The sequence below is a fragment of the Mastigoproctus giganteus genome, chromosome 3, assembly GCF_048544385.1.
Source record: "Mastigoproctus giganteus isolate SK-2022 chromosome 3, ASM4854438v1, whole genome shotgun sequence".
In the NCBI taxonomy this organism is placed as follows: Eukaryota; Metazoa; Arthropoda; class Arachnida; order Uropygi; family Thelyphonidae; genus Mastigoproctus; species Mastigoproctus giganteus.
Window position 1 is genome coordinate 231,714,617 of NC_143577.1, and position 27,863 is coordinate 231,742,479.

The 27,863-nt window shown below is 33.8% G+C and overlaps 1 protein-coding gene across 3 annotated transcripts in view; it reads right to left on the reverse strand.

Moving 5' to 3' along the window:
- The window catches only part of LOC150088835 (RNA-binding protein 5-like), a 405,596-nt gene that overhangs the window by 216,426 nt on the left and 161,307 nt on the right, over positions 1-27,863 (reverse strand). For all 3 annotated transcript variants that reach the window (XR_016546742.1, XM_090369695.1, XM_090369696.1), the window contains one exon: positions 3,125-3,238. Coding sequence is in view for 2 of the 3 variants with exons in the window: in XM_090369695.1 (XP_090225821.1) it covers positions 3,125-3,238 (114 nt within the window). In the remaining variant the exon portion in view is untranslated. The remainder of the gene's footprint in view (positions 1-3,124; positions 3,239-27,863) is intronic.

Consider the following 27,863-nt stretch of genomic DNA (forward strand, 5'->3'; position numbering starts at 1 on the left):
CCCCCACATCATTTGGCTGGTAGGGAATTTCACTGTAGACACCATACAGTCTGGATGGTATTCTTCACCACGTCTACGGCAAATTGTTTGTCTTCCATCAGAGTCAAGAAGGTTGAATTTCTTCTCATACAAGAAAATAACTGACTTCCACTGCTCAGGGGTCCATTTGACATGCTCCTTACACCAAATTAATCGGACCTTTTTCATATTTTGTATGAGGAATGGCTTCTTCTTAGGACGGGCTATAAGTCCATTTTTGAAGAGGCATCTTCTGACTGTTACTGCACTTGCTACCACTCCTGTATGTTCTTCTCATTCTCTTTTCAGCTCAGATGAAGAACTTTATGGTTTTTAAGGCATAAGCGCTTCAAAACGTGGTCCTGTTTTGGCATAGAGACTCGTTTGCGTCCGGTTCCTTTTGCCTATCAGCAGAACCAGTATTCTTGTTTGGAAAGAAACCTACTCACCAACTGATTACAAGACACTCTAAAGCAATATGATGGGAAGAACTTCCTTCCTCAAGTAAAGCAACAATAGCAATCTTTCTTTGTGGCATCAACTGCACGTAACTTGCCATCCCGACACAAACAAGGAATGACTGCAACTCTTGCAGAGTGTGCTTATATAGCTGAAAATAACAGCTGATGCAATCTGTAAGAAATATTGCCATATACTTACGTTATTCGGACAACAATTACAATTTTAAGGGGTGATGCACTTTCTTTGAACACCAGTGTATATATATGTGTCTAATATTAAAAAAGATATGTTATATGATAGTTATTATAATAATATAACTATAAACAAAATTACAATTCATAACACAAATTATATATATATATATATATATATATATATATAATAATTTTATTCTTTATATAGAGGTACTAAATAAACATCAATTATAGATCACCACAAAATTCAAAAGATACCGTACACCATTTTATAATGAAATAAATATATAAATTTTTTAAAAAAATAATAAATAAGTTTAAGTAACTTAAACCCAAATTACATAGCACCCATGGAATGTTGTTGTGGCATCCCGGTTGAAAACCACTGCCTGAAACTGTAACTGTACCACAAGTCAGTAATGTGGTTTTTACAGAGGTGTCATATGCTTTGTGCACTACCTTCCTGCTATTGGATGGCTTTGTTGAAGTTATACCAGCCTTTGATCTGACTGCTGAGACTGTTTTCCCAATGACCACTGGTTGTCAATGTTGCATGGAACTGTGGGTAGCAGGCAATAAGGGAGAAGAGGAGAAATCCTGGTAGAATTAGAAAACAGAGGGGGTTACTTTCCCACTATTCCTGTTTATATTGTTGGATGGTGAATACACCAATATCGTCTTCCCAATCATTCTGTTTTCTGCTTACTACCAGTATTTCTGACCATGTACCCCAGCCCAGTGTCAATGGAATTCTCCTTCATTCTGGATTTAATTTTTCTAATGTAGCAACTTGATATGGTATGTTACCCTGTACTTATTGTTTCCCTTGAAGTAGACTAATATTGCTGCTCCTGCCTATTCAGGTTGGTAAGAAAGAATCAGGAATTGGGGATGCATAGTTTTGAGGATTAGAGACAAAGGATAACTAGTGATAATTTAAGTTTGTTTTACTCGTGCCAATTCTATTTATATTTCAAAGGAGTTGCACAAGCATAGGATCCCTGTGGACAAGGCTCTTATTATCCTCAGCACCACTAAGTTGGTTGAGAACCGACAGTTAATACTATACTGATATCTGCCAGTTAGCAGTTAATAGCAGTATAAATGTGACTGTATTTCTATGTTGATAAATGAATCAAAAAAATGATAATGTAAGGAGAGTTTCATTCAAACCAAGGTTGAGTGTTTCCCCCTCTCCTTGTATCGAGAATTTAAGCTGATTATTAAAATGGTGGAAGGAGTTTATTTCATGGTTTCATACTACCAGTACATCTTCAACAAATCTTTCTCAAAAGGTTGATTTTTCCAGATTAAAACAAATATTCTGCTTTGGGCAGTAGGACCCTGCTCAGCCCTTTCTTTTAGAAGTATAGAATCTCTGAATTGAAAGTGAGGTAGTTTTTTGTATTTATGAATATGGGATAGCTATTGTTAAATAAAATTTGTGTTACTTGTGTAAGCACAATTTCAACCTATATCCAGTCAGCATCCAAAAACATAAACAGCAACAGAGGAAAAGTAATAATTCACCCAGTTATTGTTTTCTAATTCTATCAAAAGGGGTTGCTAATCTTCCTCCATCCTCTTCTTATATCTGATCCCCTCCACAGTACCTCAGACCACTTGCAGTCTTGTCTGCACAGAAAAAACATCTGCCAACCAGGGATCAGTGGGGAATCAGCCCCAGTAGTCAGGTCATCACACCAGTAAATCCATCCATTAGCAGAAATGTAGCACACAAAGCACATGGTTAACCTTTGTCCAAGTCAAATGACAAACTCAGGGTGCAATCACATTTTAAGATATTCACTGGTTTTATCTCATTTCAGTGTATAAGTGTTTTGCTTATGTGATATGTAATTTAATATTTTTGTATATTTTAATTAACCCCACTGAAGAGGGTTGCAGTGTAGGAAGTAGATGTATGATTTAAATGATTTATGATTTAAAATAGTGTAAGGGTGTATATATTTATCTATTAATGTCAATTAATACTAATATATTATACAGAAGTGTTTTTTTCATAATTATCATAAAGTATGCATAATCATGCCACTCAGTGACCCTTATCCCGTTTATAACGTCAGTGTACTAGAATACATGTAAATATAAACTAGCTCAACAGCCTTAAATAACAACAAAATTCTTCAAAGGCAATGTTTTACATGTATTACACTATCAGCAGCCCAAGGTTGAAGAATTCACATATCAACAAATTGGACAAAATCCATCCTTTGCAAGAACTACAAGATAACTCGGAAAGATGTGAAGGATGCTACTGTAATATCAAATGAAAAGTGCTTAAATAATAGTGGTAAATACAGCAAAAAAAAAAAAAAAAAAAAATTACAAATAAGAAAGGTGTTTTTTTTTTTTTTTTTTTTTTTAGCTCAGTATACTGAATTATAATGGCAACAAAACTAAATTTTTTTTAAATGTAGAATGTCTACCTTTGTGCAGTTCCAGTCAGCTTTATTAGCTCCCCCACGATCTGGTCCACTGCCTTCTTTTGGTATACTGTAGTGCAGAGTTGCACGATACTGCCCACCAAATAATATGACACCCTAAAATAAAAGAATAAAGAAAATTAGTTTATGAAATGGGACAATATCTACCCTTAGCCACACCACACACTTTGGTGAACTGAGGACAGCCCACACACCAAGGAAACCAAGGAACCATATCCAGTGAATCAATCCCAGGCAAGAAGGTGGTTAGCAGGAGGCAGTGGGGACTGCACTCCTGGAATATTTCTCAGTGACTGGGGTGAATTATACAACTTTGTAATATTAACCCCTTTAGCATGTACTAATACTTAATCTAAATAGGCATTCTGTTTTTTTTTTTTTTGTTTTTTTTTTTGTTTTTTTTTTTTTTTTAATTATTAAAAACACCTCAATTTCAATATGTTATTGTTTATTGTGAAGTGCAATAATTTTATCTCAGTTTATATAAACCAATTAAAGACCAATGAATCTAAAGTGTACATTCACTTGTAGTTATGTTAATTAACAGCAAACTAATTGAATTATAAAAGTAAAAAAAAAAAGAAAAAAAAAAAGTCAAATGAAACTTCTAATTCTCAGAATGCAATTCAATGCAAATATTTAATGTAAAATATGCATAACAAAGTGATCTTCAAAGATGTTCATAATAATAACAGAAAAGTTTGTATTATGAAATGCATTCTTTCAAACAGGAAGGAGAACTGTGAACTGATGTATTTGAAAAGATTTGATTAGCAAATGTTATGAACAAAAAATATCATAGATTCACAATATACTAATATGAAAATTTGCCATTAAAAATATATTTATAAAGAATGGAAAAACAATACCTTTAAAACTGCAATTTGATCTCTATTGGTAGGGTATAATAATATGCAACACCTGAACAAGGATGTATACAAAAATGAGTGGCATGTTAATAAGAAACAAAAAAAAAAAAAAAAAAAAGTGAGTGGAAGTTTAAAATTGAATATAAAATTAAGGAAATTCATATTCCTGTTTATGTGATATGAAATTAAAAAGAAAAATAAACTTTATTAACTTATTATTAATTATAAAAAATTACAGCAACTTAGTGAACTTTACAGAAAATTTCCGAATGAAATGCCAAATATAAGGTAAGTATTATACATAAACAAATCTTACCTACCACAGCATATCATGCAAGGATGAAAAAAAATAAATGTGGGATTTGAATCCATCAATTAACAAATGGTATGTGTGCAATGAACCTGCTGATCCATGCAATATAATGATCTCTTATGACATATACTCAAACATGTCAACAGCTCATATATAAAAAAGCATAATGAAATATTAGCTTATGGCCATGATCCTAGAGTAGTTACATGTAAACTAGTATGTTACAATGAATCTATTTTCCTCTTCAAAAAATGTTGGTATCCTGATTGTCATAAAGCAGTTACAAACTATCTCTAATCACCTTGGAGCTACAGAGTATTAAAAAATATATAATAATAAAGACCACACAAAGTATTTAAATTAGTTTATTGGTATGAAAAACAACTGATACACTTAGACCCCAAACAGTCCCAATAACTAAATAAAATTGGCTACCTTCTGAATTTCAATGACAAAATCTGTCTTCAGGCTGGATTTTTAGCTTAAGGAGTTTGCAACTTACCATTAGAGGCCAAACTGTACCACACTAAGAAACTGCAACTTCCTTAATGCAGAGTTTCTCCGTGTGATCCAGTTTGGTCTCTAATGATCAAGTTATAAATTCCTCTTAAACCCAAAAATCCAGGCCCAAAGATGAATTTCAACATTGAAATTTAAAAGGTAGCCAATTTCATTTAGTTACTAGGATTGTTTTGGGTTTAACTGTATCAACGGCCTTTTCGTATCAATAAACTAATTAAAATACTTCACAGGCTAAAATATCTTTAATTAAACTTTCTTATTTAGTAGTGCTCCGCATGATGTTCTTCTTGAGTAGGGTTGCCAGGTATCTGGTTTTGAACCAGACAGTCCAGTATTTCAGATTACTGCTCAGAAGACAAACTGAGCAAATACCAGACATTTACATCTCATATTTCTGAATTAAGTAAATTTTATTATTTTATACATTTGTTAGCTTAATTTTAGTTATATATTTTCATTATAGTTGGTTTCTTGAGTTTTAATAGTATGAACCAGAGCTGTAATGCTCAATATGTTCTACGTTGAGTTTTAATAAATTTTGCAACTATTGTTGCTGCTCAGGTAGAAATGTATTATTTAATCTTTATTATCCTTACATAGCCAGAATTCTAAAGTTTCTATTTCAATAAAACAAATTTCTTTGAACAGATGAACATAAGTTCCTGCATCAAATCTGTGCAACTTCAGATTTATATATATATATATATATATACCTGTCAATTTCTTAGATATGAAAGGTTTCTTAAAGGGGGGGGGGACTCAAAAGTTGCACACTGATATATGCTATATATCAGAGGTGGCCAACGAGTCGATCGCAATCTACCAGTCTATCGCGACGAATTTTAAATATACAGTCATCCCTCGATTTGTGCACCTCGTGCAATGAAATTTTTGAGATGGTAGACCACGGCACATTTTGAAGGAAAAAAGTAGATCGCATCACAAATTAAGTTGGCCACTCCTGCTGTAGATTATTATTTTGAATAAATTTTCAATTCAGTTCTTATAGTTTAGATTAGTATTTCTTGCTATAATCTATCCCCTTGGAGTGAAATTTTTATTTTAATTTTTTGCCAAACTTTCTCCTGTATGTCTGATATTATTACTGAAACATCTACGAAGCCTATCTTCTTTGAAGCTATTTACATGAATGCACTAAACTGAAAGCTACGTACATATGAAGCTGATGGCTGTTCAGTTTTTCTGAGAAGTTACCTGGTAACCCTATTCTTGAGTTTAAAAAAAAAAAATTTTTTTTCCCTCCGCACTGAGTAGCATATTAATATATTGTGACAACCACATAGAAAAAGAAATGAGCACACTGATAATGTCAGTCACACCAGCCTCATGGCAATGGAAAGTTACACCATGTCCACTGCAGGCACAATGGAAAATTTCTATGCCACATCCGGTCAGTTTCTGGTCACAAGGTTTCTTTTGGGACTCTTCTATACTTTTCCCCTTCTGAAACAGAAGAATGCCAATGCACATGCAAATATTCAAACAATGACTGCAATTGTCAGGATGGGACTATGGCCACAAACTGAACTCCAACTGCTATCTGCATAGCCCAGAAAGTTTGGGAATTTATCAACTAATAAGAACTAAAATTAAGTTTCAAAAGTGATTTAATAAAAACAAGCACTATTATATAAAGGAAGTATTTTACACTAAGCTTTATGGCATCTTCTAAAGAAATTTTATTAACATGATTAAGATATTAAGTGTTATTCTTAAGATATTAACCTGTCAGGGTATTATCTTAATACCCATTTAATTTATTGCTTGGTGTCCACAAAAACTATCAGGAACTAACATACTTCCTGAACACATATAATGGAAATTATAATAAAAATAATCCTGCAATAACAGTTATCACAGTCAATGCACAAAAAAAAAAAAAAAAATGAATGTAAGAATAATCACCAGAAAAAGCCAATGTGAACCACTCATTCAAATATCAAGGCACAAATAAAAACTTCAATTTATAAGCAGCGTTAAAAAGCAGATAAGCAAATTCCAAAGTTTGACTTGTCTTTCTGGATAACTAGGGAGTTGACAAAATAGGCCCCGGGAAGGGCAAAGTAATAAACATTAAGAAGGGTATACAGCCACTCCCCCCCCCCAGCTAATGTAATACTCGACTTACGGAAATTCGACTTTACATAAGTTTTTGCTGGCCAGTGCAAACTTTAAAAAATTGCGGAAACGTATTTTGCATCCCGCAGGAATAAATGGAGGTATCATGAAAAATATCGTAATGTGTACCCAATAAATAACCCCCCCCCCCTTTTTGGTAATTTGTTCCAAGACCTCGGAAGTTGAAATTTTCGTGATTTACTGAGAGTTAAACTCAGCTATTTATCTCTCTAAAAGGTCATTTTTATAATGTAAATTTCACTACACTTTCATCATTATCACATGTTCCGTTAAAAGAATCAATTTTGAATGCATTTGTGATATTTTTCTAAAACACATTTCTGGAGGTTGTTACCATAAAACAATTTGCACTTTCCGGTTCATTGGGCTTTTCTGTTAGCGCAATCTATTATAAACAGGTAGTAAACTCAATCTTATTAAATTTGCGATAATACCGATAACTGGAATTGTGCGGGTTTTTATGTTATGGTATTAGGGTGAAATGAGTTCCCCTTCACTGAAATCTTCAATCATATAAAAAACAAATAAATTTTCAGTTATTTAGTAAATAGGAATCTTCTCTTCATTCCTATTCACTTATTACAATGGTGAAGGGAAAGGGACCAACGGAAAGTGCAAGTGCTGGCAGTGCTAGGAAACGAAACAAAGTTGAATTAGAAATGAATATGATTAATTAAGAAGTACGAAGCAGGACGAAGTTTCTCATCTATTGCACGGAATTAGGTCTTGCAGCTTCAACAGTGAATACTATTTTAAAGGGCAATGCACATATAAAAGAACATGTCAAAGGATCAACGCATTTAAGATCAACAGTGATCACATAACAGCGTTCAGGTGCTATATCAAAGATGGAAAAGCTATTAATAATATGAATGGAAAATCAGATTCAGAAGCAAGTGCTCCTGAGTTCAATGGCCATTCAAGCAAAAGCAACAAGCATTTATGAAGATATTAAGGATAAGTATGGCATGCCCCAAGCCAAGTTCGTGGCAAGCAATGGGTGGTTTAATAGGTTCAAGCATTGCGCTGGTTTTCAAAACATTAAAGTATGCGGTGAAGTTGCCAGTGCTGATTCTGCAGCTGCAGAGAAATTTTGTGATGTGTTGGAAAAAACCTCTATGACCTTGTCAATTTCTGATACATAGCATTTTATGTCGAATTTGCAATTCTCAACAATTTCCCTAAAGAATGCTTCCTTATTACTCTACCCATCTCAAACCCATTTTGTAAATTTCCCTGATGAGTCAAAAAGTATGTCGAGTTTTGGAATTCACACAACCAATTTGACTTTGTTAACACATATTAATGACTTTGTTTTATTTCATTTTTGGACTTTAATGGGTATTATATTGGCTGTTTTGGAAAATGTCTATAATCATGGGTTTCTACATCAACTAATACAGGTTATTTTTATTACTACTTTAAATCTACCACTAGATACTTTTAATAAACATACAAGGTTTGGTAATTAAGTTCCAGGCCTGGATCTAATGCATACAAGTCAAAAAGCACACAGGACCATGTTGCAATACACTGTGGCAATTGCCCTACATGGTTTTTTCTCTCTACAAGTATTTATTACTCTAAGTCAGACACATACTGCTGTGTTATTCAAGGGGTTTGTTGCTGTGTTAAGTGATGGAGCAAAGATCAAAGATTAAAATTTGTTTCAAGTTGAGAAAAGTGCAACTGAAGTGCCTACAAACTGGTAAAAGAAGTACAGTAACAATGCACTATTTTGCTCATGTGCTTTTCAATGGTTTACGCAATTTCAGGCTGGCTGTGAGGATCTGGAAGTTGACAGCTTGTGAAATGTCCAATGATGCTTCATTCATAATAAAAAAAAGTTCATAAACTGATTGCCGAATGACTCTTCAAATGATGGAAAAACAACTTCATATTAACAGAGAAACATTTTGTGTGATTCTGACAGATTTGAACAAAGAATTTGAACCAGTTGGACTGATGAACAAAAGCTGCTCAGACTTGATATCATACCAAGGTACATTCAAAATGTTGATGTTGATCCCTCCTTGCTCAATTTGATAGTAACAGGCATTTCAAATATTCTCAAGCAAAGAGACAAAGAATGGAAATGGTATCAACAAACTTTCAGAGACAAAAAAATCTGATTTCTGAAAACAAAATTTTTTGTCGTCAAAAATCAAATCCCAAAGTGCCGACCACTTTCTGCAATAGCAACAGAATCATTCAAAAGGAATTTGTTCCACCATGTAAGAGAGCAAATAAGGTTGATAAACAAAAGTTTTGGATTGCCAGTTCCTGTTGCATAACAATGTTAGACCGCATTCTGCATTGACATCAACAATACTTCACACAAAGCATGAAATTGTAGAGCTAAAACTCACCCTTTATTGCTCTGATTTGAAAGGATATGATCTGAGTATGAAGAGACCATTAACCCTATCATCCTTATTAGTGGCAAATGCCACTAGATAGTGTAATTGTTAACTTTATTGCAGTTATTCTGTATATACCCTATGGTTGCAAACATCATATAGTTACTACTCTTCAATGCAGTCCATAACAGTGCCATCTCTTTTTGCTTGGGTGAGATACATTGTCAAACATATGTAGCTACTTGGAGAAAATAAACATGTTGTTCGTTAGTGAGCTGTATTTTAAAAAAATTTTAAAAACATATCCTTCTTCCCACATACAACCTTTGGTTTGTTGTCTTTACAACCTGTTCTTATTGTCACTAATCAATTTTGCATTAACAATGAAAGATTTTTTCAGGAGTAATCCTTTTCCCCTTTGTAGGGGTGTCCAACTAAATGCTGTGCACTGGCAATGCAATTATACCTTCCAAAGAGAAAACTTTCCATAAAACAGTACATACACAGAACACCCTATTCCTGGTGAATCAAAAATTTTCTATCCAGACCATCTGGGACAGTTATAACTTACTTGTTTATCAAGGGAAATATGCATCATTTGATACAGATATGAAGTGGGCCTGCCTAGCTAATTTTGCATATGAGGCAAAGAGTTCATGCTACACTGCTGCACCCTTACAACTTAAAATTTATTTCAGATTTTGTACCCCTAGCAGAAATGTACCTTGGATGATTCTCATTCACCTGTGCCTTGGCACCACCCTGTAGATGCTACTGTAATGCAGTTGCATTGTGAATGCTAGAAGGCTATGGCCATAAAATAAAATATATAAATTATAAAAATAATGACTATTAGTTCTCTTACTTTTTCATTCTTTGTAACTTATTCTGTATTTCCAAAATAATGTGGACTACAAGTGTGGAACTTAAATATTGTCATTCTTTTAACATGTCTTTTAAATTTATTAATGAAAAAATACAATAGTCCTGCAGCATAAAAATTCAGGGACAAAAGGGTTGTGAGAAATGTGACACAGGAACTGGTGGCAATTCAAATGTGTTAAAAAAATGTTTCCAACAGTTCTATGGGCGATCTCACAAGTGTGTAGGTTCTAGAAGCGATTACTTTGAAAAATGTTAAAAGCTGTTTTCATTCTAAAATTCAGTTATCTTTAAATTGACTCAGTCCTGGAACTTAATTTTCAAATCTAGGGCTTAATTGTATTAGTACAAGTTTTACAGCTAACCAGCAATAAATCAGGACAGGTATTTCCATATCATTTAACTTAAAACAGCAAGGTAAACTTGAACATTTATATTATGGTATTTCACATGTACAGCATTAGGGTCTTGCCCTTGACAGATTTTTGAAGGTAATACTGCATACAACTGCTAATAGTAAAGCATACAGGTAACGAACTACTGTAGAAAGATTACGCAAAGTTCCAACAGAGCAGTGAAGCAATGTGCTTGTTGATGTAAACAAACTCTGCTCGCTGGTTTTTCCTAATTCTGACTGATAACTATTGTAATTCAAACTAAGTTTTTATCAACTTAATAAGTGAGCAGGCACTTTCTTTCTTTTTTTTTTTTTTAATTAAAGTTTATGAGGCCTGAAATTGCTGCAGCAACAGTTTTGTTGTACCTGCATTTCTTGATTGTGGACTTTGTTTTCACTATGTTATATGCTAAACTCTGACAAATGATCCAAGAGGGATACTATCATTTTGGTGCAAAAATTAAAGGCTATTATATTTGTTTGCATAATTAATTCTCACTATAATAAGTAGTGCAGTAGAAACAAAAACCCACACTCAAGAAACACACATGCAACAATGTTGCCAGTGTCATTTCTGGCATCTCATTCTACAGTTTGTAAAATATTGAGTGGCATTTGACTTCAGTCAAATACAGTGAAACACCACTTATTTAGGTGCCCTTGTATCGATTCCAATATGTCAACAACGCGCGAACAGTTTGCTCCTCATTCGTGTTCTCACATTTCTGCTTGTCCCAGACAAAAGCACAGAAATGCAGACTTTCGTCATAATTTGGGTTATGTTGAGTTAGGTTAGCTCGACTTAGGTTTTTCTTCTTATTCTTATTGTTTCTTGTTTTTCAAGTTTACACAATGTACAGATTGCATGACAGTAGCTGTCTATCATCACAATAAAAAGCAACCAATGAAACATACATCACAGAGTTTGATTATCCTTAATTAATAAACTGTCCAACATAGTGTAAGTTTTACTGAAGGGAACAATGAACTGCCTTTGGAAAGTTTCCCACAGTAGTATACAATTCATAACTGCTGAAACAACAGCAGTCAACAAAGCACAGAATGTGCAGAGTACTCTGTATATTTTATTTATTATTTACTTTTTTAATTAAAATTTTCAGAAAATGCAAAATTCTTGATTTATGAAGTCTTCCTATATATATATATAACCCAACTTGTTTAATATTTTAAACAGGATATTTTATTATGGGGAATGAGAATGGAGCCATACATATCAATTTACTATGACTAAATTTTTGTAGCCTTTTTAGTCCTTTTACAAAAGTATAAAGGACTTCGAGGATGACAAGGACAAAAAACTCAATGTGTTTATGGAAGTACAGAAATTGGCAATAACAAATAGGATTGTAAAATTCTATTTAACTTGACCTTATAACAGTATTAAGTGTCAAATATTGATTGTGCCACTTAATACTAGAGATTAAATTATTAGTTTTTTTTTTTACTTAACTTAGCTTTTAAATATTTATTATAGAAAGATCCCAATATATATATATTAGAAAACAAGGATATGTGCATTCACTACCTGTGAATTCATAAAAAAAAAAAAGCAATGTAAATTCAAAAGAATTCATATAGACTTTTTTTATTATTAAAATTTTTATGACCATTGACATAAATTTGACTCCTAACATAGGCACTAAAGTGAAATCATGTTTCATTACTATAAAATAATCCATGCTCAAATGCTTTAATTCATTTAGGCTATGTGACCAAGTGGTTTAAAGCTCCCAAATGCCTATTACTGTAGGCCCTCAACTTCTGAAATTTTTGGCTTTATGACAGGATTAGAGATGTAGCGAGTATGCCACTAAAGTTATTATGCTACGTGTATGTATGCAAGAACAGAAATATGATTTAATGTTATTCAACATACTGATTTGTCTCTATACCCAGCACCATTGCTACTGGATTGAAATTAACATGATTCAGGAAGCAGAAACCTGACGACCAGAAACCAATTCCAGTCATCAAGATTTCAAAACATTTATTTTCATACCATTCTTTGGAACTGAAAGGTGTAACTGTGGAGAGGCAAGTAACAGTACAACCACATTAACCTATATAATACATCTGACTGGTTGGTTGACTGATGGTTTTATGGTGCACTGGCTGCAGAGGTCACAGAATACAAAATTATGCTCATAAGTGACACAATTCCCAATAAAGTTTCAACCTCATTTCTGATAGTTGCAAGTACTTTTTGTCAAAACCATATCTTAAATGACATATGAATGAATGTGGAAATAAATATATATATTTGGAATGACTCCACACTTCAACAAAATAAATGTGAGTACACACATGCTTTAGTGCACCCATTTTTTTTTAAACCACAGAATACTATTTTAAACTCTAGTTCTAAAGGTGATGCAATGAATCAGTATATTTCTTCTCTTAATCATGTAAACAATGAAAGAGAAATCTGAGGTGTTTCGTAAAGTAGGGTTTTAAAAAAATCCTTACCTTTTAATCCCATTCCAATTTAGTAGTTTGTGACATTCAAAAAGTAAAAATTAGCAAAAATCCTTTATCTTTAATTTTCCATTTATGAATTGCAGTATTACTTATCTCAAAAATCTTAATTCAACTGTGGTGATTTCTTTTCTTAACCAATAATACATCTGATTAAATGAAAGGGCTCTTATATCTACAAAGTGTTTGCCATTAAAATTCTGTTGTGTTGAAACCTGAAATGGTAGATGTCATTTCTTTTATTAATGACATTACCGTATTTTAAACGAGATCCTTAAACTGAAAGAATTCAATGTTTATTTTTTTTTTCTTTTTTTGGTGAAAGTAATTATAAAAACATTGAATTCCTTTGTTTTCAGAATGCCAGCACAATACTGCCAATATCTTTTAAATTACACAAATACAAATTTTGGGAGAGGAAATAAAATGCTGAATGAAAATTCCATCTGTACCACAAATAATGTAATGAAAATCTTCCTTTAAAACTGAAATATGTAAATAAATTTCAAAGACATTTCATAACATGCTAAAGGGGTTAACATAATTTTTTTGTAAAATATAGCTAACCAATAAGAAATGGTTGAAAATAAATATTTTTGATAAGGAAAATCTGGCATGGTGAAGTATATATTTAGTGGGATTTTTTTTTTTTTTTTTTTGTCATAATCTACAAACCAAACTGTGGGTGCAAGCAATAGGATAGTAAAAGTCAATTTCTAATACTGAACCCATTCTCTCTCTCTCTCTCACACACACACACACACACACACACACACACACACACACACACACACACACACACACACACACACACACATTCTTTTCTGATCCCCATCCCTTATACATCAGCACTCAATTCTCTTTCCCCCATGCACACTCTCTTTCCTAACAATACAAATACAACAAAACACTCACTTCTTTATCTCACATGCACACTCTTTCATACACAAAACATTCTCATTCTCTCTCTCCACACACACATCATTCATAAAATAAAAACCCAGCACATTGTTAAAAAAATAATACCAAAATTAATTAAAATCTATATTTTAACACTTAGACTGCTCTGAATTTAAAATAAACACAAAAATGTACCTTTTAGTCCCCCCCCCCAACTAAAGATTTGATTATCCTAAAAATTAAAGCAGATTTCATGCAAAGAGCAAATATCTGTTTTTAAAGAAAAGTTGCCTTATAAATATATACAGTGTATTCAGTCTTCTTTAATTATTCAAGTGGCCCAAACGAGACAATCATTTTTGTAAAATATGACTAACCAATAGCAAACAGTTGAGAAGAAATGTTTTTTTTTTTTTTGATGAAGAAAATCTGGCATGCTGAAGTATATATGAGGGCTATTCAATAAAGAATGATAATTTTTTCACAAAATAACTTTATTAATCATCCATATTTTGATGGTCATTTTAAAAGTAGTCCCCCCCCCCCCTTGATGAAATGCACTTACTCCAGTGTTTCTGCCATTTTTCAAAAACATGGTGGAAGCCATTTTTTTTTTAAATGCATTTGAGAATCGCCTCTGATATCTTTGTAACTGCTGATGACTGGAAATGTTTTCCTCACAATTACTTCAACTTTAGAAATAAAAAAAAAATTGAAGGATGCAAGGTCAGGGCTGTAGGGAGGGTGGATGAGGTACACATTTGCAATTAATGCTGGCTAAGTACTCGATTAAGGTATGAGCAATGTGAGGCCTTGCATTGTCGTGATGCAGCATCCACGCACCTGCATGTAGTAGTCATTTGCCATAAATGTGAACCTGCAAAGAGTGCAGTGAAATTCTGTAGTAAGGTCCCATAACAGTCATATGATGTGGCATAACATGCTGGTAAACCATCCCTTGAATGTCAAAAAAAGAGATGACCATAGCATAGTGTTATGGTCATCTCTTTTCATCAGTGGTAGTGCAGTAGGGTTAAATTGTGTAAATAAGTAGCTTGAAGGTTCTAATCACTTGTTGAGCATATATCTTTTTGTGCTTAGTTAAGGAATTTTACTTTTTAGTAAGGATATAACTGCAATAGTAACAGCATAGCATAATGTATATCTTGAACTTGATAGCATAACATATATCTTGATTGATTTTTTTTTTTTTTGGTAGTTGTTGGCGCATCGGCTTCTGTGGCCATAATGCACCTCCCAAGGTTTTTGCAGTACTTTGATCCAAGCCAGAGGCGGGAATCGAACCCACAACCTTTGGGTTGCCAGGCAGGCACTTTACCCACCTGGCTAGCCCGATCAGCCATATATCTTGAACTTGATAGCATAAGGTATAATGAAAACCTGATAACATATATGTATCACTGCATGCAGGAATCTATTAGCTTAGTGTAGTATTGTCAATTAATCAACTAAATTTATTAATTTCATTGTTAATCAAATAAATTCTATTTAAACAGAAATCATGTCCCAGACTGGAGCAGCAAAGCAACAGGCACAAAGTAGTGTGGCTCCAGGGAGAACCAAAGGTAGCCATTCTTTAATGTATCACAACCTAGCCAGCAGGTGGTGGATTGTTAGAACAGGCTTCCATCTGTTGTTGTAGAAGTGTATGGGTTGAATGAATTCAAGGAAGAACTAAACAAATTATTGGAGGATACATATGAACAAACTGTGTAGGTGTTGTTTTTTTTTTTTTTTTTTTGGCTGATGCTATATATAAGCTTGCTCTCATGCATCATTTGCCACTACAGTAAACTCCCGCTATTCGCGGGGGTTACGTTCCTGAGAAATGCCGCGAATACCGAAAACGCGAATACTGAGTTATGGCTCCCATAGTAATAAAGGGGTTCCGTTCCAAAGTATATAAGAAAAACTAGTCTAAAATTTTGTCTATGTATGTATTATATGTACCTTCATAATATGACTATGTACATAGACAGTACATAGTGAAATGCAAGCATATGGCATCGAAATGAAAATAAGAAACAATTTAATATTAAATGTAATATTTATTAGAAATTTCAAACCAGCGTCTTTGCCAGCTGAAAAACCTATCCCGCCAGTGCTATCACCAGTTTCGCTAAAGTGTTGATAAAGGAGTTTTGGCTTTTCGCGAATGATGAGTGAACTTAACGGAATTTTATTTTGAGTTCGGTCTTCTATCCACAGATTTAAAGCTTTTTCCATTTTTTCTAATTTAACATCAGGAGTTACAGAGCAAATTTTTGAAGCAATTAGCGCGTTTTCACAGACACTACGGCGGATTTTTTCTTCCGATTTCTTGATTGATCGTACCGTTGACTCATTGATTTTATAATGTTTTGCAACTGAGGAGACACTTTCACCATTAGAAATTTTATCTAATAACTCAATTTTATTCGCTAATGTCATCACCTTCTTTGATATTTTCACATTTCTCTTGTTATCCGTAGTCATATTTTTGTAGGGGTTAGAAAGAACTTGTCCACAATAAAGTCACTTTCTTCCGTTAACACACTCGAAAGTCTGTTTTACACTGCAAAACGGTAGATTTATCACTTTTGTAAGCATATCAATTTATAAATTGATAAATTTATTCAGTTTATAAGCGTATAAATTAAAAGCAAACGACGAAACCTTCCATAACAAGCGCATAACACATATTGAACAAGGATTAGCGAGAAACATCCACGCTCGCGATTTTGTCACCCCTCATCCCCCACCCACTGAGCTCTGTTTTGACCGGAAAAGATAATTTTAGCTACCCCCATGTTTTTTTATGGCGGAAAATATTTACGGCGCTTTAAAATTCACATTTTTTAGGTTTCATTTTATATTAAATCGGCGATCGCGAATACAGATACCGCGAATAGCGGGGGTTTACTGTACTACCTTTCCTGTTTCTTGCAGAAGCCAAAATTTTTGCCTTTTACAGTGCTGGCAATGACAGATTTCCAAACAGAGATTTGTTGCTTATTGTGTTGAAATGCTGAAACCATTTTTCATCTGCTATTATCACCTTGTGCAGACCCTTACCATCTTCAGTAACCACCCATTACAGCTCCTGATAAACCACCATGCAAACCTGCTCAGGTGTGAGTAGTCTTGAAACCCAGCATGCACAAATGCATGTCATATGCAAATTGTCATGCAGAATAATGTGCATGCTTCTACTGATATTCTCAACATCTCTGCCAATTGTCTTACTGTTATACAACGATCTTCTCTCACGATTTCATGGTTTCTGTGGTGAGAGCAGTGGTTGGAGCTCCAGGACTGCAGATTTTTGTGATTGAATCACATCCATATTTAAACATTCTAAACCACTTGCAAGCTGTGATATATGGAAGCACAGATTCACCATAAGCCTCTCTTAACATTTCATATGCGTCAGCTGATGTTTTCTTGAGAAGGAAACGAAATATGAGAGCAGCATACTGTTCCTCGCGTGTCATATCCATTCTTATGTAGGCAAAACTGAACAGGCATAAACTTGACTGGAAGGTCACAAAACATGCGCACAGTTGCTATGTGATGCAGCTTAGTTTGGTTTTAAATTCTGTAGCTCGGCTAGAAATAGCAGCAGTTCGGTTGTTCACAAAAAATTATCATTCTTTATCGAACAGGCCTCAATTAGTGGTGGTTTTTTTTTTTTTCATAATACGCAAACTTTTTTTTAAAAAGAAGGCTTTATTTGTCAAATACTATAAACATTACACCATATGAGAAAGAAAAATCCCACAGAATACGAAACTGTACAATGGAATTTTACTGAAAATTTCATCTGAAATGCTGTGTATTCTTGAAAGACTGAAACTAATAGGTACACAAACACCTTTTATGACTAACCAATGGTATTTACATTCACCACAATCAGGTAGTTCCTCTAATGTAACGATGCCCATACTTAATCTTTTTTTAATAGATAATGACATTCTACCTGTCAAATTTACTCAAAAGGGGTATTTGACAACCGTGTCCTGAGTCAAAAATTTCTTGACTTATGATACCTTCATTTGTCCAATTTGAACCTGTGACTTTTGCTTATAGGCTTATTTAAAAAGAGTGGCAAAGCACTCTCCAAACAGTAGTCCACAGACCAATTATTTCTTCTTATACAATTACAAGCACACTACAGACTATTCCAAATGGCATCACGAGAATATTTCATTTAATCATCCTAAAAAAGCAGGAAAGTTACCATAAAAACAAATGTGACACCAACTCACCCTGTGTGCACCCATTTTTACTCAAAAGCAATACTTGATTTTTCTTAGATTCCCAAATATCGTGTACAGAAAGTGAAATATACCTCACTCTTTAATATAACATGACCTCAACAGTGCCACCTACACCTTGAGCCCCCACACACACAAAACTTGTACTGTAAGGTCAAAGCCAGGAGAGTAGAAGCAGGAAGATTATAAAATAGTTGATCCCGATGCCTACCAGAGTAGTACCAACAGGTGGATGCCTCCTGGAGCATTAACAATAGTTTCAGTCCAGGGGACTATCTACACTAGGACTATCTACACTGGAGCATTAACAATAGTTTCAGTCCAGGGGACTATCTAAGACCAGTCTGTGAAAACTACTGTAAAAGTGTATCCTTGAAATATAAGGCATACTGGATCTCACAGTGGAATCCATCATAACCTCAAAAGACAACTTATACTGTATGACAGAAGAGATGGAGACTCAAAATGGTTTTTGGCACTTCAAGCCTCTTTCAATAGTGAGTTTCTTGAATATGTGAAAGCTCCTAGTAGTGAGTTTCTGAACAGCAGACTCTGAAGAAAGCTTTTTTGTGGAATTTTGAAGTTTATAAAATGAAAACTTTGTATATATAAATGCTTTTAAACTTTTAAATATTAATGTGTTCTTGTTTTGACTTGATTACTGAACATTAAAGTGAAATTATTGTTGAATATGAAATCAGGATTCTTAAAAAAATCATTAAAAATCAAAAAAATGAAGAAAAAAAAGACTGTTTGCTACTTTTTTTTTTTTTTTTGCATGCAATAATATCCTCTACATTTCTTTCTTTTTGCCCCCCCCCCTTTTTAATAGAAACCCCAAACCTATAGCATTTAGTACCGTACGTGGGTTGAAGGTTGAAAAGACAGAAGAAGACTCTTGTTGACATTAGACTTGAATTTCTGTAGATTGTAATTTTCAAGAAATACATGTAAAGGAAAGTTGTTTCAAAAAGCTGAAGTTGGAAGGATAAATGAGGAAGAAGAAAAGTTGGTTCCGTGAGTTTGAAGTTGAAGAGTAAATGAATGCTAACTAGTTGCAACACATGTTCAGACTGGTTTGGAAGAGATGGGGAATTACAGAGGCCAATTCAGAAGAAGAGTACTCATGGAAGTATCTACAGAAAAGGCATGCAGCAGAAACAGCATTTGTACAGAGTCAGTACTTGTTTAGAAGAAAAGTAGTACACTGAGATCAAAAGACAAATACCATTTTTTTGGATGCACAATACATCTATTTGTGAATTGCTTGATTCAATTTTACTAGCTTCCAAAATTGAATTCCAAAGAATTTCTTCAATTTCATACATACACCACTTACACTGAAGCAACATAATTAAGTAACAACCATCTTGTGACTTCCTGGTAGTGATCAGGAATTTTCCTCATCCTCAAAATCCCTTGAAACATGCAGAAGATACATAATTTAAATGCAATTAATCATTATTACACAGGTTGATCATTTAATTTGTGAAATGAGCCAACCTTAATTTTAAATTCATCACTGCAGTCTGCCGGTGCTCTCTCCTCTGAAATGTATATACTTGCACCAATAAACCCACTTATACAAACATTCCAGGAAGCAATTTCTTGATAAGTCTTTGAGTGGTGATGTGGCCACAGATTCTCAATTTTCTTTAATCCAGCTGTGCCACTTGAAAATTGTAGTTTTTGCTAAACACTTGTCTCCATAAAGCTCTGACACATATCTTAATCTCTGTAGCACTCATCAAACAATAGCAAAAATCAAACCATTGATTTATGTTATCGTGTTAAAACTGAATTAAATCATTTTAATAAATTTATTTTTTTTTTAAATTTAAATAAATTTTTAGATAAATTAAATTAAATCATTCAATCAAAACTTACAAAACAGTTCAAACTTACAAGCACATAACTTAAGACCACTTTGAAACTAACAGACAAATGTCAGAACTGGCAAATGTGTCAGAATATTCTTGGATATACACTCCTGTCATTTACCAGCAATGTGCCAAAACAAGTGGTTGTATGGTGACACTTTCTTTCATTCTGTAAATTAAATTATCAGCTATGTAATTTGATTTGCAGAAGTCTCCAAAACAAAGTTAAGTTATGAACAGGCTGTACATTATCTGAATTTCAAATTTCTATGGGTGACCTTGTTACCCACAAAACTATAGCATATTTGTTTGTGTGAGGGGAGAGCATTTTCACCTGGACTTTTTTTTTTTTTTTTAATCATATAGTTGAAACAGTTTTTTAAAAATGTGCTACATGTACTTCAATATAATAACAGGCTCTATGAAATAGTAATTGTTTGATTGTCACAGCAATCCATGTCAGCACAGAATAAGGTAAAATCTCTGCACGTCTAGTCTGAACTAGAATCATGTGCACTAGAAACATTATTCCACATTCCACTGATAGAACAATGTATTATTGTTAAGTTTTTCTCCACAGAAAGTGAGAAAGAGTTTTTGAATGGAGCAAATAGTTCAGTTGGGTTACAAATGTATGCCAAACAAAATACACAAAACAAAGCCAGCAGCTGCAATCAATGCTGCGACAACTGCCAAAATTGATGAATTCATATAAATAAATATTCTATTTATATTCAGGTCAGAGTTCACGAGAGAGAGAGAGAGAACACAAACATCATACCATATCTAATAGTCATGTGAGCTTGAACCAAAGTCAACCAAAGCATGCACCTGACCCCTACAGGGACCGTATGGTTTAACATAAGAATAACAGTGAGCAAATTAGCAATAAAACTTAATACAGTCAGTCCTCGTATAGCACGATAGTTGCATTCCTAGAAACCCTCGTGCAATGCAAAATCATGCAATATAAACAACAGGCCCTATGGGAAAATTGGGGTTAGGTGCCGACCACCCAAGTTGAACACACATTTGTAACCAAAACATTACCAAACACAATAAATTATCGTAATAAAATACTTACGCATTTTATTATGACTATTACGTAATAAAATATTGCTAATGCTTTTATTTCTATCGTAAGCAAACTTGTTTTTTGTTTGATTTTCTATCCAGATGACAGGCATTCCATCTCTTCCAATTCTTTGTGTCTTAATCTAATGGATTTTAATTACACTTTGAGTTGTTCCTGCTATGAAAGTTGTTTTTATTTTCTCTGCATTCTTTCTAATTCCCGGCGTTGCCTCATTTAGGTCTGTAGAACGTGCAATATCACATGGTCTTTAATTTCGCTCAAAGCGTTTCACAATTTCACATTTTTTCTCTATTGACAGAGGCGGACTGGACATAAGCCTTACCCGGGAAACCCCAGTGGGCCGGAGACTGGTGTGATCTTGGCCATAAACCATAGTATGAGGCCACTATAAATTTTCCCGGGTAAGAATTTTTGACCCAGTCCGCCTCTGTTTATCGATATCGCTTTTCTTTTTCTCTCTGAATCTGCAGTGTCTTCACCAGGACGCTTCCTAAAGCACATTTCTAGGGGGTTACTACCATAAAACAATAAAAACAATTTCCAGTTGCATTCCTGCTAGTGGAAACTGTTATAAACTGGTAGTAAACTTGATCTAATTGCATTTGCGATTATACCGATAGCTGGAATTGTGTTGGTTTTTACGTTATTATGGCGAAATGTGTTTCCCCTTCACTGATATAAAACACATAAATACATTTTCAGAATCTTCTCTTCATTCCTATCGTGTTGCGTTCGGTTGGGGGGTGATTCCGCGTTCGACTGCCATTTCTTGTAAACACAAAGGCGAATTGTGCATAAGCGAATTCGGTTCGTGTTATATAAGATATCGTTCCCCTATTTATAAATCGTGTATGATCGAATTCGTGTAGTGTAAACACGTGTTATACGAGGACTGACTGTATCAGTATTGGTAGCACTAACACATAATTCATAGCAACCAGGTATCCAGTGAAGTCAGCACACAAAGGGTGCCCAAAACAGCTGTTGCAAGGCAATGCAAGTTCACATTTCATTGCTTTCGAATGAATAGTTTCAAAAATTAAGGAATAACTATTTGAATAGCATCATAATCACAAATAAAAAACAGGTCCATCACTTTACTCCTAAGAGTAAATGTTCCTATATGGAACAGAATATACATGAATAAAAAAATGCAAGCACACAACCTCAGAAAACTTTATGAAGTTAGGGCCACCAACTTTTTAATGGTATGCTTTTTGAATTAACACAATCATGCAGATTGAAAGTCAAATTCATGATGAAGGAATACTAAAATATACACTGATGATGCTTTAATAAACATTTTTAAATGTTCATATTTTTTGGAGCACAAAATACATCATCCACCAAAAAAATTTTATATGTAAATTCATTAAAAAAAATAATGAATACAATGAATGAATGCAAAAAATGCTAATAACTTTAAATATAGTTCTACAATGTTGCAATCCATATCCAATTAATGCTAGCATTGGGGGGGGGGGGGAATTAATCTATTACAAATGCATCCATAATGGATAATAAATGGTAATTTTTTTCTGGGCACTGCATACGTTTTAAGAGAAATGTATGAGTTAAGCAGCTCTATTCACATATCATGTTTGCCATGGGAGTGTGTGTGTGTTAAAAGAGAAATTTATTATTGCACATTTTTTTTATAAAGTCTTAGATTGGAAAATAAAATACAGGGTCTGCCAAAAATTGGTATAGAGCTCTTACACACACATTTTTTATAATCTTCAATTTGTACAATTAAATTTTAATGTATGAAAAATAATTCCTGGCAAATGACCACTGCTGAATGCCACAGTGCTTTTAAAATAACATTTTTAATTCTTGTATTAACTTCTGAAGGGTGCAGACAAGTTTTCCTAAGTTCTTGAAATGAAAACAGGTTTTTAAGTGCATGTACACATAAGTGGATGAGTTTTTCTTGGTAAATTTGAATAAGCATACAATTTTATAAAACAGATTTACTATTCAGAATATTTTTAAAGCATATCATTGTACAGGGTGTCCCAAAGTCACACAACCTAAGTTAATAATTTGTCAACGTGATAAGAGAACTTTTTGTGCCCAGAAGCAATCCTGAATTCCTATTATTCTAATAAATTGGTGGATTGACAAAGCTTCATTTCTTTGCAATTTAGTCAATTGCTTTTGCAAAATGCATCATGCTGTTTTCAACAGAAGGAACTTTGTTTTTTGAGGCATCCATACACAATGACTGTAGTCATTTCACAGAAACTGATTGTTGGCTACAGCAAGACAGTGCAACTTTGTCCCACTTCAAATGAAACAAATGAAAAGTTAAGAATTCTCCAGTGATCACCTATTTCTAGAAATCTGTAGCCCTCTAATCTCCAGTTTAAAAAAAAAAAAAAAAAACCTGCACCACTGTTGAAATAAGTTATATGTTAAAATAGTTGAATAAAATCTACAAAGTGGGGAAAAACTTTAAATATGTTATTATTAAGTAATTATACTTTCATATATAATTACAATCTAATACCTATAAGAAACATGAAATTCACTTTCAGTCACTAGATTTTTAGGGCACCCTATACTATAATTAGTACTGTACTGAGCACTGTGATACTTCTATAATTTTAGATATCCTAGGATTTGTATTAGGGTGGACATAAAAAAAAAAAGTAATCCTTTAGTTACAGCTGCACCTAAAGAACAGTTTTGTTTTACTTTTTTCTCTTTAAACCTGACTTTGAACAAGTTTTCTTCATGGGGTTATTCATTAAGATTAGTTTTAGCTTCAACAGTAAGTGGCTTAACAGTTAAAGCATACTTAACTTAATAGAAGCCAGTCTTAGTTTTACTGATTATATTATTTTCTTATATTAGTAGTATTGGGTTTTTTTTTTTTTTTAGGAGCATTAACAACTAAGGCCACATTGCTCCGTTAGTAGTATTAATGGTAGAAAGATGCCAAAAGGAATCAAGCTTATACAGCATCAGCCAAACAAAGAAAAACTATCCACTTCATTTCTCCTTCCCTTTAAATAGCACTGGTCAGTAAAATGAAACATTTTTTCTTTGTCAAAGATGTAAACACTTTTTTAAACCAGTTTGCACTCTGAATTCAAATATACTCTGTTTTTTCCTAGCACCTGTACTTTTTGTAATACGACCGCTGATAATATCAGTACAAATTAATGAAAACAATTTCATTACAAAACACAGGAGACTGATTACAGTTTACTTTTATCACTTTTACATTTTAAACCCAATACACGTCATTAAAATAATGCAGCAGACTGTTATTAAAAAATATGTACAATTTAAAAATGTAAGTCCTTTGGTACACTTTGTCTGGGATGTCACAGTACAACATCAAACAGTAGTCTGCCAACATAGGTTTTTTCCAAAAACCGCGACAGTAATTTCCACTAACTTAATGGAATCATTCTCCCTGCTTGTCATTCACAAGGTTTTTGGGCAGTTTCTGAACTGCATCTATGTACGTGAGAACTCTGGTTACGCAAAAAGTTTTCACAAGGTAATCTGAAAGCCAGCCACCCTTCAGAAGCTCTCTGATCTACTGGAACCACACATAAGATCCTCAGATCGATTACAGGATGGCTATATGACAGGAAGCAAATGGTTGTAATTGGTGGTTATTCTCCAGAATGGGTTACAGTTAGAAGTTATTGTTTGTTATTTGGATTTTTAGGAGCATTGGCAACTAAGGCCATATTGCTCCAGGGATATGCGGTGGTCATTCACTGACCTTTCCGCATCCTCCGTATTTGGTGGGCATGGGCTCGAACCCCAGTCTAATCAAGAAGTGTGTGCTACGCACTGCTGCTCCTGCCCACCTGGCTACGGAGGCGCCCACAGTTAGAAGTGTAAAACAGGAGTGGACCAAGTACTGATCCCCTGAGGGATCAGTACTTGGTCCACTCCTGTTTCCTATAAAACACAGATGAAGGGATATAGGGCTTCATGTGCAACTTTTAAGAAGTGAAGATGAAAGTGGTTAATGACCTATGCCTAAAAGAGCTACTTCAGGGATGGTCAAATAAACAGAAACTACATTTTAATGTTGCAACAATCAAGGTTTTACACTTAGGAAATAATGACAAAATGATATACACCGGTTTGTTTGTTTGTTATTTGGTTTTTAGGAGCATTAGCAACTAAGACCATATTGCTCCGGGGATATGCAGTGGTCATTCCCTGACCTTTCCGCATCCTCCGTATTTGGTGGTCACGGGCAAGAACCCTGGTCTAATCAAGAAGCGTGTGCTACGCACTGCTGCTCCTGCCCACCTGGCTACAGAGGCACCTGATATACACTGGGAAAGACTGAGTTTAAAAACAGTAGAGGAAGAACAGATTTAGGGATTATAGTGCAAACAGGCAGTGGGGGAAGAGCAAGCTATTAATGATTTACTGAGAAATTGCTTGCAGTAATTGGGAGATTATAGTTCTACTGCATAGGGCACAATTGCCAGATGTTCTTGGAGTAAAATGAATGAAGGGGAAATTTTCACAGTATTAAATGATGCTAGAGAGAGGGGGGGGGAGTAAATTCAAATTAAGGGAAAAGAATTACAGGCTGGATTATAGGAAGTTTTTCTTTAACCAGCAAGTTGTACATCACCGAAATAAATTACTTTTGTGGTATTTGGTGGCTTTGGTAAATTCAAAAGCTAGAAGGACAGGCACCAGCACAAGCCGACAAAAGTTTTTTTTTTTTTTTTGGCTGGTGCTGCATAAGCCCCCAGCTTCCTTGTACTGATATTATGGCTAATACTAATAGCCACAGTCAATATTTCCCTTATGTTAATTCTGAATTCACTGGATGTTCATAGTTCTGAATGGCATACCCTCTCCTTTAGTTATCCACACAATAAAAATTCTGCTGCTGTCAAACCTGGTGATTGGGCAAGCCAGTTAATAACTTAGCACGAAATTAATCTGTTAAGAAACATCTCTTCGGCATGCTGTTTGTGACTCTTTCTTCATAACAAGTGGATCCACCTTCCTGAAACCATAACTTGGATGTGTACTGGTGTCTTTTACATTTACCTCTATGCTCTTGATCATTTTCAAAGAAGTACAGCCCAATTACTCTGCTTTGCATAATTCCACACACACACAGTCATGTTAGGTATGTAGCTTTCTGTGATGCACACTTTTTAGATTTTCTGTGGTAAAAAACTGATAATTCTGTTTGTTTGTTTATAAAACTGTTTAATTGAAAATGCACTTTGCTGGACATTATCAATTTTGAAACCTCACCATTATCTGCAGAAGGTCCTGACATAATCCTCGCAAATAATAACTATGTAACATTGCCATTTAGTCAGATTTCTTGTATAAGCTATACTTTATTATAGAGACAGCACTTCAAGTCTTTCTTCATAATTAGCCTCAGAGATGTTTCTGTAATTAAAAATTCTGATGAACATTCTCTGACTGATTTTTGTAGACTGCTCAAAACACTTTGGTGCAACAAGCTCAATTTTGTCCTCCACTCTTGCAAACTTTCTTAGTGATTGTTGCCCATCCCTATTTCTACTTTTTCAAAATCTTGACATGCACTAACAGATATACGTATTCAGGAGGTGCAAATTTCATACCATTTCTTTTTGATATGCTCATTAAGCAATGACAACGTAGAAATTGTTTTTAAATACATTTCCACAATTTAAGAATGCTATAGGATTTTCTACCTATCCACGACAGAAATTTTATTTATTTATTTATTTTATTTATTTATTTTTTGTTAGTTGTTGGAGCATCGGCTTCTGTGGCCATAATGCATCTCCCAAAGTTACTCTGATCCAAATCAGGATTCGAACCCACAACCTTTGGGTTGCCAGGCAGGCACTAATTTTATTTTTAAATCTGAAAAAAATATAAAGGGGGGGGGGGGGGTTGGATCATTATATTAGGAAATATATGTTTAAAATCACTACACTAATTTTGATGGACCCTGTATTAATTCATTAATACAACAAATATTCACCCTTTGATTCATAGTAAAGGAAATACAGAAATTCACATGTCAAAATGCAGTCTAAGTGTTAACATTACTTATGTTAATATCCAGTTTGCACTTCATTTAAAATTACTCCTTGAAACCCCCTTTATTAACCATTTAAATTTTAAACATTAACAATTTGTCTCCTTCAAGCTATACTGCAATTTATTTAACTATATTAGAAATTGAGAAATTTAAGATTAGTAAAGAAAAAACAGCATATAGGTATTCAAAAAAAAAATTTTTAACTTTTGAATAGTTACTAAATTTTTAAGACTTTTAATGTCACTGATATCTGCTGACACAGTAATGTCACATTTTACCAAAAATATGAATATAGACATGTTACAATATATGTGGCATGCATTATTTAATACATTTTATACATGAGAAATGATTTTTGAAGTATCAAATCTAGTTATTTTGTAGAAATACCATGACACATATTTAAAAATACTCACTTTTCTTTTTAACTGCAATAAAAATATAGAACAATGTCTAGTAACTATTCAGATTTTTAGAATAATCAATAAAATCTGTTTCTAAGAATGTTTTCTTTAAA